This window comes from Agelaius tricolor, unplaced genomic scaffold (genome assembly GCF_023055355.1).
Source record: "Agelaius tricolor isolate 1412-34295 unplaced genomic scaffold, bAgeTri1.0.p SCAF_9, whole genome shotgun sequence".
Classification (NCBI taxonomy): domain Eukaryota; kingdom Metazoa; phylum Chordata; class Aves; order Passeriformes; family Icteridae; genus Agelaius; species Agelaius tricolor.
Genome location: NW_027269269.1, coordinates 6,796,196 through 6,811,399, shown reverse-complemented (window position 1 = coordinate 6,811,399; position 15,204 = coordinate 6,796,196). Strand labels below are relative to the sequence as shown.

At 38.8% G+C, this 15,204-nt stretch overlaps 1 protein-coding gene across 2 annotated transcripts in view; it reads right to left on the bottom strand.

The window, feature by feature from the left end:
- Positions 1 to 15,204, bottom strand: part of ALKBH8 (alkB homolog 8, tRNA methyltransferase) — a 43,658-nt gene that overhangs the window by 22,360 nt on the left and 6,094 nt on the right. For both annotated transcript variants that reach the window (XM_071434154.1, XM_071434155.1), the window contains exons 5-8: positions 14,178 to 14,309; positions 13,228 to 13,323; positions 11,700 to 11,804; positions 8,686 to 8,756 (exon numbers count right to left, since the gene is read on the bottom strand). In XM_071434154.1, the coding sequence (XP_071290255.1) occupies positions 8,686 to 8,756; positions 11,700 to 11,804; positions 13,228 to 13,323; positions 14,178 to 14,309 (404 nt within the window). The remainder of the gene's footprint in view (positions 1 to 8,685; positions 8,757 to 11,699; positions 11,805 to 13,227; positions 13,324 to 14,177; positions 14,310 to 15,204) is intronic.

Below are 15,204 nucleotides of genomic sequence, written 5' to 3'. Positions count from 1 at the left end.
CAACCATTCCTCTGCTGCCCCAGCAAACAAACCAGGGTTTTCCCTGCACTGCCCCTGGGCAGCACAGACAGGCTGCCTGCCTGCTTGCTTCTCTGCTAAGGGCACAACTCTCCCACTGACAGAATCATTCTGCCAAGTGTATCAGCATCACAGGTCTGACAGCTCCAGCACGCTTTAACTGCTCAACATTACCAGCTCCTCAGCAAAAGCTTAACTCTACTGCAACAAGAGCTCTGTGGAGAAACCCCTCTCAAAACATAGCTGGTAAGAAAAACAGAAACAGAACATTAGAGCATGCAAAATACTCAGATTTGTAAGATAGTATAAACGCAGACAGACTTCAAACCTAATGTGCTACCACTTACTGCTATTACAAATTCCTGTCCAAAGCCATGAGAGACAATACACCACAGCAGGAGCTCAACAAGTTAAGCTTGTTTCTTTGCTTATAGGCTACTTGTGATGATTATTATTGACTGACTAGACATTTCTACATGAAATTTGCCACAGTCTTAAAATAGGCTCCTATGACAATACAGATGACCTCAACAGCTAATGAAATTAGGTTTTCTTATTGAATTCCAAAAATCAAGTACATTTGAAATGCAACAGCTAAAGGTAACAACTTTTTAATCCACAGTTCAGCCTGTTTGCTGTTAACTGGTAGGAGACACCAGGATTCCATTTCACTCAGCAAGTACTGACCTCCTAAAAATAACATGGGGAATTAAAGTAACTTTTACTGATGAACCTCTTGACAAAACAAAAAATCCTTTAAAAAAATAAGAAATTAGTAACTACTAAAAAGCAATACAGAGGTTTCTATTAAAAAATTTAACTCTATTTAAAGAATGACAACTCAAAACCTGACTCAAAAACAACTTCAGCTGTAAAAATACCAGTTGAAATGTAAATTCAAATGCTCTGTTAGTTTTCATAGAATCATAGAATAGCTTGGTTTGGAAGTGACCTTCAAGAGCATCTAGTTCTAAATCCCCTGCCAGGTGCAGGGACACATTCCACTACACCAGCTCAAAGCACCATCCAGCATGGCCTTGAATCCTTCCATGGGTTCAACCCTTCCAATGGGGCATTCACAACTTCCAATGTCTCACCAGCCTGATGGTAAAGAATTTCTCCCTAATATCTAATCTGAATCTCCCCTCTTCCAGTATCCATTACTCCACTTCAAACCATTTCTCTACATTTTTTCACTACACTCGCTGATAAGGAATCCCAGTCCAACTTTTCTGTAGGCCCCTTTTAAGTACTGGAAACCTCTCCAATCCTCTCTTCTTTAGGTTGAGCAATCCCAACTTTCTCACTCTGTTTTCACAGCAGAAGCTTCAGCTCTATCAATTTCATAATCCCCCACTAGACTGTCTCCAAAAGGTCCTTGTCCTGCTTAGGTTGGCAGCCCCAGAGCTGGATGCAGAACTCCAAGAGGGATCTCATGAGAGCAGAGTAGAGGGGGAAAATCCTCTCCCTCAACCTGTTAACCACACTGCTTTTAATGGTCTCCTATCTGATGCTTCTTTTCTTTTATTACAATAAGTTGGGTTTTTTTTTCCCCTGCAATAAATAGAAACTTTGTATTTAAACAGTTAATTCATCTCACCACCACAGAAGAATAGTTCATGTATCATAGCAAAGGATACATAGGAGGCATGAAGTGCAAAAGAGAAAAAATAAAGGTTTTAATCTAAAATTAGTGGTACTGTATACTATAATATAATGTTTTTCCAAGATTGTTACCTATCTACATTTTTCCTACCACATGAAAACCAATTAGAAATATGTAGCAATAGCTATGGAATAGCAAGATACTTTTTAGAGAGTACATTTGCTTCCACTGAAAAATTCAGTATCTGTATTTGTGTGTTACGGTAGCGCCTTAACAGCCAGACGTCTGAGAATTGAAAATGAAATGGTGCTGCCTCAGCATACAAAATAAGCAAATAGCCTGGAGACAACAGGTTCTGTTAAAACAGAATCAAGTTGCTAAAGGAATTAAGCAGAAGCTTTCCTTCATTATTTAGCAGTTATGACCCCAATTAGAAATTCTTAAGCCCTACTGCAGACTGCAAACATTTTAGAAAGTATTTCAGTCACAGTAGGCATTCTCTCACAATCACACAAAAATAACTGGAACCATATGATATTTCTTATAGCATCTCAATGTATTTTTCTATGTGATATTGAGTGGATTTTGTTTTCAAATTCTTCCTAATTGCCACTTCTTATATCTCTCTTTCCACATTCACTTTGGATACATTGCCCAGAGGAGTTCAGCAGACAAAGAGAATATTCTTCCCACAACCCTTTCTCAACACTACAACAGCTCAAACAAAACACAGGAAAAAAAGAACAACCAACTGACTGTGAAGAAAGGAAACTGGTAAGAACCAGGAGAAGCCACAGCTCTGCCTTCCCCCTCAGTAGTCAAAATAATGGACCACGAACAGGAAACAAAACCACTACAGAGAATGGAGTAAAGCAGCTTCCCTCTCTAGCAGACCCAGGAGAAATAGCTCAGCAAGATACAGCACATTCTGCACATTGAGCAATCAAACCACAGGGTGCCTTCCTTCCTCAGCACTCAAGTAGGAGCTACTGGACTTTGCATAGTAGGGAACAGCTTTATGGAAAGGTATGGAGTATGATAAGTTTCCTCCTTCTGTGGAGAGGAAGGCAGGCTGGTACAAATCCAACAGAAGGGAGACAGGAGACCAACCTTTTCAGAGTTATTTACCTGGTATTGGCCCACTCATAGTAAATACCCAGCCTCAGACAAAGAGGCAGCTGGAAACTGTAATGTCTCACCAATATGAAAGGGGAGCAAAAAAGAATATTTTTACATACAAAACCTTGAAATATGGCTCTGTCATAGCTTAGCTTTGATTTTGTTCTTCCCAAGTAGTTGAGGAGATATCAGAGAAAGCAACATCTCCACACTGCTGTCCTGTTTCTTCACAAATTACTGTCATACAGCTTCTGGGGAAATAATGCTACCAAATCATTGTTCTGAGGGCAATTCTGACCAAACCAGAATGCTCTTCTTGTACCATCTCCATGCCATCACCAAATTGAAATTGGTTAGCAGATTCCTACAGCACTTGGGAAACAAATGCTTGTCTACATTAATTGCACACAGTGGTTGCCTTGCTCTTGTTACCCTTGGCTAACACAGGAGTAAGCCTATCAACAACCAAGGAGGGTTTTTTTTACTGCAGGACAGGTTTCCTCTGAACAGTTTACATGAAAGCTGGGCTTTCAGGATCCTTTCAAGAGTTAAAATAACTCTTTAGGTGGAAACATCAGCAGTACATGTTGATATCCGTGAACAGAATCCTGTATGTAAATGGGGAAGACACATCCAGCACAGAAATAAAAACTCAGAAGAATAAGAACAGAATGTTTCACCTTTCCCAAAAGAGACAGACTGTTGTAAGTATTTCCATGAAGGGGCTGCAGGCTTTGTTACTTATCTAAGAGGGCATATTTCAATGTTCAATTACATCAAAGGGAAGTTTTCCCTTGATTTGGTGCTTCTTGTATCTCATCCAAGCTCAGTGACAGTCAACCATGGTATGACATGCACGGACAGAAATAAACACACAGGACATATCTACAAAGAGTAAATGCAAACAGAAGAGACAGATCTATGAAGCTTGATGCATTTAATCTGCAGTGCTCAGCACATCTTTCACTTGGAGCAGCTCCTCATTAGTTTTCAAAAATGAAATACCACTTCAAATGGGACAAACCAACTAAACTTGGCATACAATTATAAATTATGTCCATTTGGATTTCCAGCTAAAACCACTGCAAGTTGCTATTCTTCAAGAACCAATAAAATCCATGACTGTAAGACATGTTTCTTGAGTTGCACCTGTCTTACAGAATGGAAAAGCATTTACTGAGCTTTAGGAATCCTACCTCATCTGAACAAACTTTTAAACTCAGCATTAGGTTGTAGTGATCAAAACTAGTATCTTCCATTTGGGTTCAGAGACAATTTGATTCTGCCAATACAATCTCTTTTCAAATAGTGATGACTATTACTACTATTTCACCCACTACCATCATCCTGCCAACCTAGAGAAAAAAATTTTGGTATAGCCACTACCATAGTAATTCTTTAAATAGGCAAGATGCTTTCTGCCTTCCCTTACAAGAAAAAAAAAAAAAAAGCACAATATATATGTAAACAGCAAATTAACTGAATTAGCAACTAATCAAGATAAGCAGAGCACAGCAGTACCTAGTGCCTGTCTATCTTATTAAAGCTCATGCAAGACACAAAACAGCTGCTAACTGTCAAAGGCTGGGTAGAGTCTAGACTTTCAAAGGCTTCTCATAAAATCTCTCAGCTATTACAGAAACAGCTGCTGCTATACCAGCCACAGGTTTCTGTTTGTTAGCCAAGACAGACTGGAAATAGATCAACAGGTAAGAAGCAAAAGTGCCAGAAAAAGGGTCAATTATCAGACTGAGAGATGAGTAGAAGCAGCATACCTCATTCTATCAGTTCTAGAATGACCATGCTCAAAGGTTGTTCAAAAGGTGTGGTGAAGCTTTTCTTTGAAACATTGCTCTGCTTTCAAGGCTTAAGAGACTCACAGGTTTTCTTTATAGATCAAAGTACTTAAGATCCACAGGCTAAGAGATGATGGGTGTGTTCAGATGAATAGAAGCTAGGCAGAGGTCAAGGATGATCCATACACAGCCCCCCCTCTTTAATCCTGAGCCACAAATCTGGCTGATATCCCTAAAGCTTTCCTTCCTCAGACATTAGGTCAGGGCCTAGAGCATCACAGCAGTTCTGTGTTTGTACCAGCCTTTTGCCAGCCCAAGACACAGGAAGCAGAGTAAGGCAAGGAAAAGCAGAGCTAAGGACAAGAGAATGACAAGCCTGGGGCTGCATCTTAGGAAAATGGGACACAACAACACAAATCAGGATACTGTGCCAAACCAACATCCCTTGGGAGCAAACTATGACTGTGCTTTGCTGTGTGGCAGGGCACAGTGGGTGTCCCACAGCAGTCTCAGACACAGCAAGGCAGAGCTGACGAGGAAGGACTACAGGGGGTTGGTAACTTTAGATTGGGAGTAAGATCTGCACCCAGGAAGGGAAAATTCTTCTATGGGTTGGATATGTTCATAGCACTGCTTGGCTCATAATAGAAATGCATGCTACCTCTGTATTTCTAAAGTTTTAATGAATCAAGGCTTACACAGCAGCATATAAAATGGCAAATTAGGAAAACTGGAAAAACAGAAATCTCAATATTGATCAAGCTCCTGCAGCAAACCTGAAAAGAGAAATTCAACACAGGTTAAAATTAGGATTCAGATGGCTGCAAACTTGGCCAGGCTTCTGATGAAATACTGTAAAACTGCATATCTTTAGAGACACCAAATGGAGGCACTGAAAATAACACCTAACTGAAATAAAACCAAAATTCTCAACAGAAAGGACTGGTCCCTGTTTTGCAGTATTTTGTTCAAATTTATGGATACAGAACATGATTTGCCATTAAGTTTAATAAAAGACTGTTTATCTATATTTACCACATTGTCATACTAGGAAAGACAAGGCAATTTATGAATAAAAGAAAGTTACATTCAATAACAGAGCATTGAAACTGATATGCATTAATAATTTCAGTGTACCAACTCCTATAAAGACAGGATGAATGTGGTGATTTATAAAATGCCTTTACAAGCCACAGGACATTCTAAAAGTCTCATTTTATTCTGCAGTTTCCCAGGAGATAGCATAGAAATGGGTTACAAACCCATTACAAAACCCAGGAAAGATTAGCCTGCGACCCCCACTTTTCCTGAAGTATTATACGACAAGACAAATCTCCTCACACTGCTTTGCCCTCTAGCTATTCAGTGGTTTTTACAAACTAGGCAGAAGTGCCAAGCAATAATGAAATTTTCCTCCTTCAAAACAAGTTCAATCCACCTTGTAAACTCCTCAAAACATGATGGACTGCACCAACCAGGGCCACCACTTGGCCACTCTGTGCCCCTTGAGAAAGCTGCTTCATGAGACTGAGATAGGAAAGAGGATCTCACACCTACATTTTCACCTCATTTTGTGCAGGTGTCAGAACCTGGATCACAGAATCAGACATCACAATTGCTGTAGATTATCTGATGCAAGACAAATGCAGTGTTGTGAAGAATCTTGCCTTTATTTTGCAAGATTATTTATATTTTAAATGAACATATATGCCAATAACTATTCCTTTTTCAACATAAATCAGATTTGCAGAAACAAATTAAACATCACTAGTGGGCTGCCCTTGGGATTGATACTGGGGCTCGTGACCTGGATGATGGGACAGAGCACACATTCAGCACATTTACAGAAAAAATAAAGCTAGAAGTGGCTGATATCAGATGGTTGTGCCACCATTCAGAAGGATCTGGACAGGCTGGACAACTGCTGCCAACAGGAACCTCATGAAGTTCTACAAACAGAAGTGCCAAGTCCTGCACCTGGTCAGGAATTACTCCACATATCTTTACACACTGGCAGCTGATGAGCTAGAAGGTAGCTTTTCCAAAAATGACCTTGAGGTCCTGGTGACAAGAAAGTGAACATGAGCCACCAATGTACTCCTGGAGAAAAAAGGGCCAACAGCATCCTGGGTTACATTAGGAAGAGCACTCAGCTGGTAAAGGGAGGTGATCCTTCCTCACTTACCAGTCCTGGTGAGGGGGTATCTCTTGTACTCTGTTCAGTACTGGAACTGGACTGGGCTTCCCACTACAAGAATGCCATGGACTTACTGGAGCAAGTCCAGGACAGGGCCATAAAGATTATTAAGGAATATCTTTACATAAGGGGATGCTGAGAGAGTTGAGACTGACCAGCCTGGACAAGGGATGGCTAAGGGTCAGGGAAGATGGCTCTTATTCATGTGTGTAAATAAATGACAGGATGGAATGAAGAAGAAGGAGCCAGATTCTTCCTAACAATGTACATCAACAGGACAAGAAACAATGGGCACAATTTAAATCCCATGCCATTCCATCAGAACACGAAGAAACAGTTTGGAATTTTACTGTGACAGAGGTCAAATACTACAAAATATTGTCCACAGAGGTGCTGGAGTCTTCATCTGCATAAACATTCAAAACACAACCAGACACAGTCTTGGACAACCTGACCTTACTTAAGCAAGAGCTTGGGCTACATGACCTTAAGAGATTCCATCCAACCTAAACAGTTCTATGGGCCTATGAAGATGATACAAAGGTGATAACTAAGTCACCAGGCTAGGAGGGTCTTTGTGTTTAGTCCTCTGTTCTGTCCTCTGTTCTTTTTCATAAGCCAAAGCATTTATTGTAGTTATTAATTATCACAATCTGCCTAACTCAAATCCTGGAGGGACAAGCATATAAGCAATAGAAAGAAATGCTCTTTCCATTACTCAGTATAATGAGGCATTCTGCTTCCTTTTTTTCCTCTGAAGTGCCTGTCAATTTCCAAAATAGAATACAGAACCAGCTGGGTTGCAAGGTTATTTCTTTATGGCACTTTTTATTTAAATGTGTGCATTTACTGTTGAAGAGAGCAAAGAAAGGACAAGACATATGGCTTTATGCATATTTTCTACCACACTGCAGCCTAATGTATTCAGGTAGGAAAAAACACCCTACAGAGAGAAAAATAAAGAGAAGAAGAGAAAGACACCAAATGTTGATGCTGTATGTGTAAGTCCAATTATTTATTAATAGTGTGTGCAAATTTTGCCTGTGGTAAGATTTAATGGGAATAGAGAAGGGGGCTTCACTCCTAAAATGGATAAATCACATATTACTGCAACTGATATTTTCATTTTAATATCAGATGAAGAGCTAAGTGCACAAAACCACAAAGAAATCATAAAAAATTTTAAAAGTACTAGAAAGAAAAAACATAAAAAACAGAGCATTTTATGGGCCACTGGCTTGTTTAACTATATCTGTGTTTTGACTGCCTGCACCTGAAAAGTGCATTTATGGCCCATTGGGAAAAGGCACTGAAATTTGTGAGAAACCTAACAGGCCAATGCCTATGCCTGAAACATCTAGAAAAGGTCCAAGTCTGGCTGTGTCCCTGGTTGAAATGCATACATTCCAACCTTTAACAGATAAAAAAACCACTATGCAGTCTTCCCAGAAAGATTTGTATTTTTCACATGATTAAAATCACTGTGCTTTTGGCCATCTCTGAGATCATCAAGGTCTCAGGTATGCTGAGATATGCTGCAATACAATAACCTAGAAATGCACTGCTTATGGTTACATCAATGAAGTAACAGAGCATCTGTGCCAGAGTCAGCCTTTTCATTGGAATGGAAAGGATAAGAGCCCAGGACTGCAGTACTAAGGCAGAATATGTGAAATTAAAGCATGAAATAAAGATGAAGGAAGGTCCATGGAGACCTGAATGCAAGATTTAAAAATCATTGTATCAATGATCTTCAATCACTGTATCAATCAATCTTCTAGTGACAACATCACATTGCAGTTACTTATTTAATTAGCATATCACACCACCTTTCATACTTGATATTAAGTTCAGATGAATGTGAACAGACACCATGAAAAATTAAATTACCAATATCAAAATGGAACTCCTCAGTAAAGCATCAGACCACATGCAAACATTAAGTTTACCTCAGCTCCCAAACTGAGAGAGATTATTTCATCTTCAAAAGCAGAATGTGTATCAGTATGAGGGGGAATTCCTGTTAAAAAAAAAATGAACAAAAAGTGAATATAAAAATTATACTAATAATAACAACAGTAATAGAGTGCTATCTCCATTGGCAAGCCCTATTTCCATGGCTGTCTGTATGGAAAATCGGGATGTATTATTGAACAAACCAAACTTACCATAAACAAGGGAACTGCCTTCCAATTTGAGGCAATTGTCTTAGATGGACACAATTAACCTAAGTGTCTTGTATAATCAGTAGAAATACCTAGAAGATAGTTCAGGTTACTCCAAGGCCTTGCTCATTCCTGGAGGACTCCCTAATGCAGAAAAAAGCTCAAGCACTTTGCTCTCCTTGCAGGCAGTTTAGCCCTTAGAAGCAACAATTGTGGTACCTATGGTGATTTTGGGCTTTAGTTCATCCACAATAATATATTTCTTCTTCACTCCCTTCAGAGAGGAGTAATTTCAAATCCCTCTATTTCCTAAGCAAATGACTGCATTAAGAATTTCAGCTGCAGCATTAGGACCTGCTACCTCAGAGGCAGGCACTGTTAGGATCAAGTCTGCCTGTGCTTTGCACTTCCCAGGCAAAGTAACATCCCTGCTAGGCTAACCCCTGGGTAATACATCTGTTAGTGTGGGTATGAGTACACACACATAACTGAGAATTGCCAAAAGGACAGTCATTTTTAGGGGTTTGTTTAGATTTTTCTTTCATATCTGCTAATTGGAAAGAAACTGCCAATCCCTGCAGCTTGTGTCACACATTTTAATGCCAAATGCTAGAACAGCAGTGTGCATGCCACAGCAAGATCTCACCACACGGTGGGGAACAGCAGTCAGCAGTGAGCAAGGGAGAACAGCAGACAGCTTGGGAGAACTGCAACTGCACCTTCCTCTGATCCACTGCAGGCCAAGGCAGACAGAATCATTCCTATACCATCCAAACTGAAAGAGTTTTATTGGATTATTAAAAATTCTACCCAAGTTCATTTTGGGCTCTGTAGAGAATTCCTGAGTTGAAGACAATTTTTTCTGAAGTGTTAGTCAGAAAAAAAATATAAATAATGGTGCTATAAAGCACCATTATTATACGGCAGATTTTATATCCAGATGTAAATATCCTGAATTCCATTAGTTTCAGCAAAAACAATACAAGTGTTTTATGAGACCAACATTTAATCTGACAGAAAATCAGTGAGACTTGAAAACCAAGGACAGATAGATACCTATTTGTTACAGCTCACAACTTTGCCTCAGTACAAAGCACTGAGGCTCTGCCTCAAGAGGCACACTGAAGTCTGTGCAATTCACTGTGCAGCAGGAGAACACTGACAGCTCTCCACACTGTCACCGGTAATTCAACCAAGACCACACTGACTCACACACCTCATTTAATTTATCTTATCTGTGGTCCCTCCAGTTCAGATACTCATAGCCATAACTCACTTTCCAAAATTTCAAGTACAATTTCCAGTGAAAAAAACAGCTCAGAACCAAGATGCAGGCAGTATTAATCTGACTGCGCTCTGTGCTCTTCATATCCTAATGATTTGCACTTAAGAAGGGGTATTTTGCCTTGGGATTGGGTTTTTGTTTGATTTTTCAAAAAAAACTGCTTTCATTCTTGATAGAAATCTACAATTCTAACTAATTTCCTCAGATGTCCCAGCCAGAAGTACAAAATGTATCAATTTAACAGATTGTCAGATACACAAACAAATAGGATCAGACCCTTGTTCAGCAGACATTGTAATAGCTGCCAGACATTAATTCTGAGAGTAAAGCCATTGTTCTTTCTTCCTAAGGACAAATGAGATACTCACCCTGGAAAGCAAGCCAGATACTTAACCTTGATGACTAAGCTTAGCAAAAAGTACAGCATGTGACTTGTTCCCTAGAAGTGTGATTAGAAGCTTGTTTTTCTTCAGAAGCCTCCAGTTCGGAAAAAAATACAAAAATACAGTAATTCCTTATTACTAGGATAAGGGAACACTGCTTGCATCATACTTAACACTCCATATATCACATGCACTAACATTATATCATATGTACTAACAGCAGGAGAGTCTCCATTTTTGGGAGACTGTATGCACATTACAGGAAGCAAAACAAGTTTGGAGTAAAAAAATCCACTTAACTAGAAGACCAAATATGACTATTTATTCCTGTATCTTTTTATAGTTTTCAATGACCTTGGACTCAAACACCATAATTTTTCCGTAACAGTGGTATCAAAAACTGCACTTCTAAACCTAAGTTCCCCTGTGGAGAAACCAGTACTAAAACTTTAGTTTTGTTTCAAAGCATCTCTGGTCACAGGAAATACACTAAGCAGGTGCTTAAATCCTGTTCCTACCCCATTTCACAGTTAGATGCCACACTCTCCTGCTTTTTAGTGAAGTTGTACTGGCTTGGCTGTAGTTCATTTGCTCCACAGGTGCCCGTACAGTGCTATGCTTTGGATTTGTGATGAAAACAGTGTAGGTAACACATGGATGTTTTACCTCTTTATAAGCAGTGCTTACACAGCACCAAGGTCTTTTATGGTTCTCATGTTTCCCCACCAGCAAGTCAGCTGGGGGTGCACAAGGAGCTGAGAGAGCACACAGCTGGGACAAGTGACCCCATGTGACCAAGAGAATATTCCATATGATCATATGACATTGTGATCAGTAATAACACTGACGGTGAAGTTTACCAGGGATGTCATTACTCATGGACTGAGCACTGATTGACCAGCAGCTGAGGATTTTTTTTTGCATAATTTTCCTTCCTTTGTTTTGTTTGCCTTTTTTTTTAACTTACTAAACTGTCCTATCTCAAGCCTCCTCACTTTTATCTTCCAATTCTATCCTCTACCTCAGTGAGGGGAGTGAGCAAGCAGCTGCATGGTGCCTAGTTCCCTACCAGGGTTAAATCCCTATATAAAATAAAGAGATCAAAATTTTTGAGGGACAAATGAACTTACCTTGTCCAGGTTCATACTGATTTACAGTCAGTTGATCAGGTTTATGTTTGATATATCCCTGCTTTAAGCACTTCTCCAAGAATGGGTTGCAAATTTCAGGAAGACCTAGTTATAGAAAGAGAACTGTAAACAAGACAGGACAGCTTTTTACAATAAATATAACTAGGAAAATACATAGAAGTAGCTTCATATCCGTGCAAGTCCATCTTTAATGATGATTACTCTGCATCTGCTACTAACACACATCAGAACTGGGGATCCAATCTTCACGTTCAATATTCTTGAAGGTCTCAAAATTACAAAGGCCACTCTTCCAAGCCCTCTGCATTCAGAAACAGAGTACTCCTTACAAATGCAAACTGTAGTATCTCTACACATAAATAAAACCACATCAAATCAGAGGAAAGGTTTTTACCAATTACAATAAAAAAGTTGCAGTCAAGAAGCAAAATTATTATGCAGAGAGTCAGTTGTGCAAAGAGCTCTCTAAAAATTTTATTCCCTGGAAATCTGTTACTGAATTAGATTAAATATCACCAAAAAATCTGTTGAAGTTAATCTGGTCTTGGAACAGGAATGGAAGGCATAGTCCTCCACTGAACCTTTGGTTTGCTATTTTACTTGAGGACTTGATTGAAAAATTCTGCTGAAGGTAACACCAACAAACATGATACTACTATCCCTTCCATGAATCTACTGATTTTTATTCTTGTTTTCTCCCAAGAAGTATTTATGCTTTTCTGACACACAAGATAGTCTGTGAGACTAGAAAACAATTCACATATCACTCATCTTACAATGATATAGCTTCACAGTTAAAATCTTAAGATAACGAGAATCCTTCTGTTGCATGCTACATCCACCCCAGTACACATGCACCACCTTAAACACCTTCAAGTTTTACAGGAATTTAACTCTCCTATTTTGCTATTTTTAAATCTAAGTCTATAAGATGACTCACTTGCCTTGCTCTGACTCAGAGCTTTCAACTCCCAGTATGAGTTATTGAAACCTTTACAAAATTGCTTTCAGAGCAAAGGAAATTTTATTTCAGTGTGCATGCATCCAGCAAGCTTCAAGCTGGTTGAGATAAATATATACAGCAACATACGTCATATCCCCCAAATAAATTAATATGCAATTTGTAACACATAATTGTTTTATGGAACAAAAAGCTAAAAAGGAATGACAATTACAATCCCAAAAGCCTTATTTGACCAGAGCTCAACAAAGGGCAGCAACCTCTGGCTCCAAGTGACTGGACAACAAGCTTAAAGCACTAACAATAATTTGGAATGGATCTCAAAATTAAAAAGCACTTCTGTGTGTGCTTAAGATACAGCAAAGGCTCTCCTTTAACCAGACTCTCACAGCCATAGCTCAGCAAGGCTTAAAGGCTTTATATTAATGGTTCAAACATCAGTGCAAACTGATATATAAACTTTATATAATGGTTCAAACATCAGGCTTTATATAATGGTTCAAATATCAGTGCAAAGCAAGCACAGTTTTATAGGGAAGTTCTCACCTCCAGGTAACGGTTTGTCTTTATCAACATTATTGTTGTCATAGCGAAACTCATATCCAAAATGCTTTACTCTTCTATGCTTTAAAGTCTTCTGGGCTGTAAAAATACATAACTTTAAATAAGATGACACTACATAAAGACTACATGAAACATTGCAGGCAATTTACCATATTTCCCTATTCCATTCTGCCTGTTAAACCTAAATATTCCTTAATTAGCGGTTAAAACAGTGTATGTGACCCTTGTTCTTCACGCACACACTTCTGCTTACGATCTCTTGTAATTCATCAAGCATCACATTCACTGCTGTTTTGAGTCAAAGGGATGGTGTTTTTGTATATGCAAGAAACAGGGAACACCAATTTTTTGAGCCATGCTTAATGCACCTTTTTCTTGCCCTGATCTCTGAATTTACAGCTGATGAATACCCTACACATACACCAACATCCATCATTCTCATTAATCACCAAGTTACACATGAGCTAAGGTCAGAATAACCTTTTGCGTTGCTCCACGGAACAAATTTACACAGGAACTCTGAAGTGATTTCCAAGAAATCATTTATTGAAAGATTAACTCTAAAAGTTCAAGTGAAACCATCCAGAATGTAGGCCTCACTATGTTATTTTTTTACATAGAAGAAGTCACAGCTCTTCAGTTGGATATCAAGTTACAGACAGTCTTGGGCTTGGCACAAGACACATAAAGACTTTAATTGTTTCTGAATGAAGGTTTGTTCAAGTAAATCCACTCTAGCATATCAATTCAGATCTCTTGTCCCAAGGAACTGATCACTTGCAGTACAAGACCCAATTTCCAAATGCTAAGAGCAACCACAGAATCATTTCTGACAATACATTTCCCAAGATGGAGACTTCCTGCAACCTGAAACTGCAGGAAAAAAACAGCATGAAAGTATAGAATGCCTGGATTCCTATAGTTGTACCCACCATTCTGAGTATCTTCATCTGCTTTCCAGTCAATACTTTCCAACATCATCCTTTCTTCCTCTGGAGAAATAATCTTTTCAATTACCATTAAGCCTGGAGGCAAGCTTGTAGGAACAGCATTTTGCAAGGCAACTGAGGTATATGAAAAAAAGAGAATTTTGTCACTCTTTAGAGAAAATAAAAACCTGTGTTCCCTATGGAGATATAATTATTTTTATGATAATATAGCACAGCTGTAGAAGTGTTTAGTGATACAATGGAGCCCTCATTGTGGTCTTATTTAGAGAAAGAATGATCCCTTTTTGTCATGACAAAACAGGGTAAGGCCTGAGTTCTGCATCATTCCAGCATTTTCTAAAAATTTTATTGCATAAGACAAACAAGACTTTACATTACTCAAACACAAAACTGCTTGTGGTTTTCCTGTAAAAATAATGGTAAACAGAATTTCCCAATCACTTCAGGTTCTACCTGAATTTCATTTTAATTTTGTAGAATTTTAGTGATTTACCATATCAGCAGCTTCCACAGACAGCACTCTGTAATCAAATATGTACAAAGACAGAGTACAGAACAAAACTGAGGTGAAAGTAAAACACCACTGATGTTGGGACATTCAGTTTGCTTTCCTAAGAGATCAAAAAAAGCTATTTGCTAGCAGAATGTACAGACCAACACCAGGAACCCTTTTTGCTAGACACTATGGAAGCTCACAGAAAGAGCAACAGTTCTTTGTAGCTTATAATCAGCCAAAAAAAAAATTAGGGAGAAGGAGGAAAAAAAGACAGAAATTTCATTGTGCATATTTTGCTTCTTGGAGCTGAGATAGAGATTGCAAGACTAGGGTCACACAAGAAATCCAATAAACTGTCCAGAGATTCTGCAGGCTCCTTAATCCCAAAACCTTCATGCACAGTACTGAATGGTCAGGAAATTACTCAAATCTTTTTTCCTTTTGCTTCCAAGTAATACAGTTGAAATTAGAGTATCCTAAACTGGAATACAAGGAGCAAAGATTATTTATGTC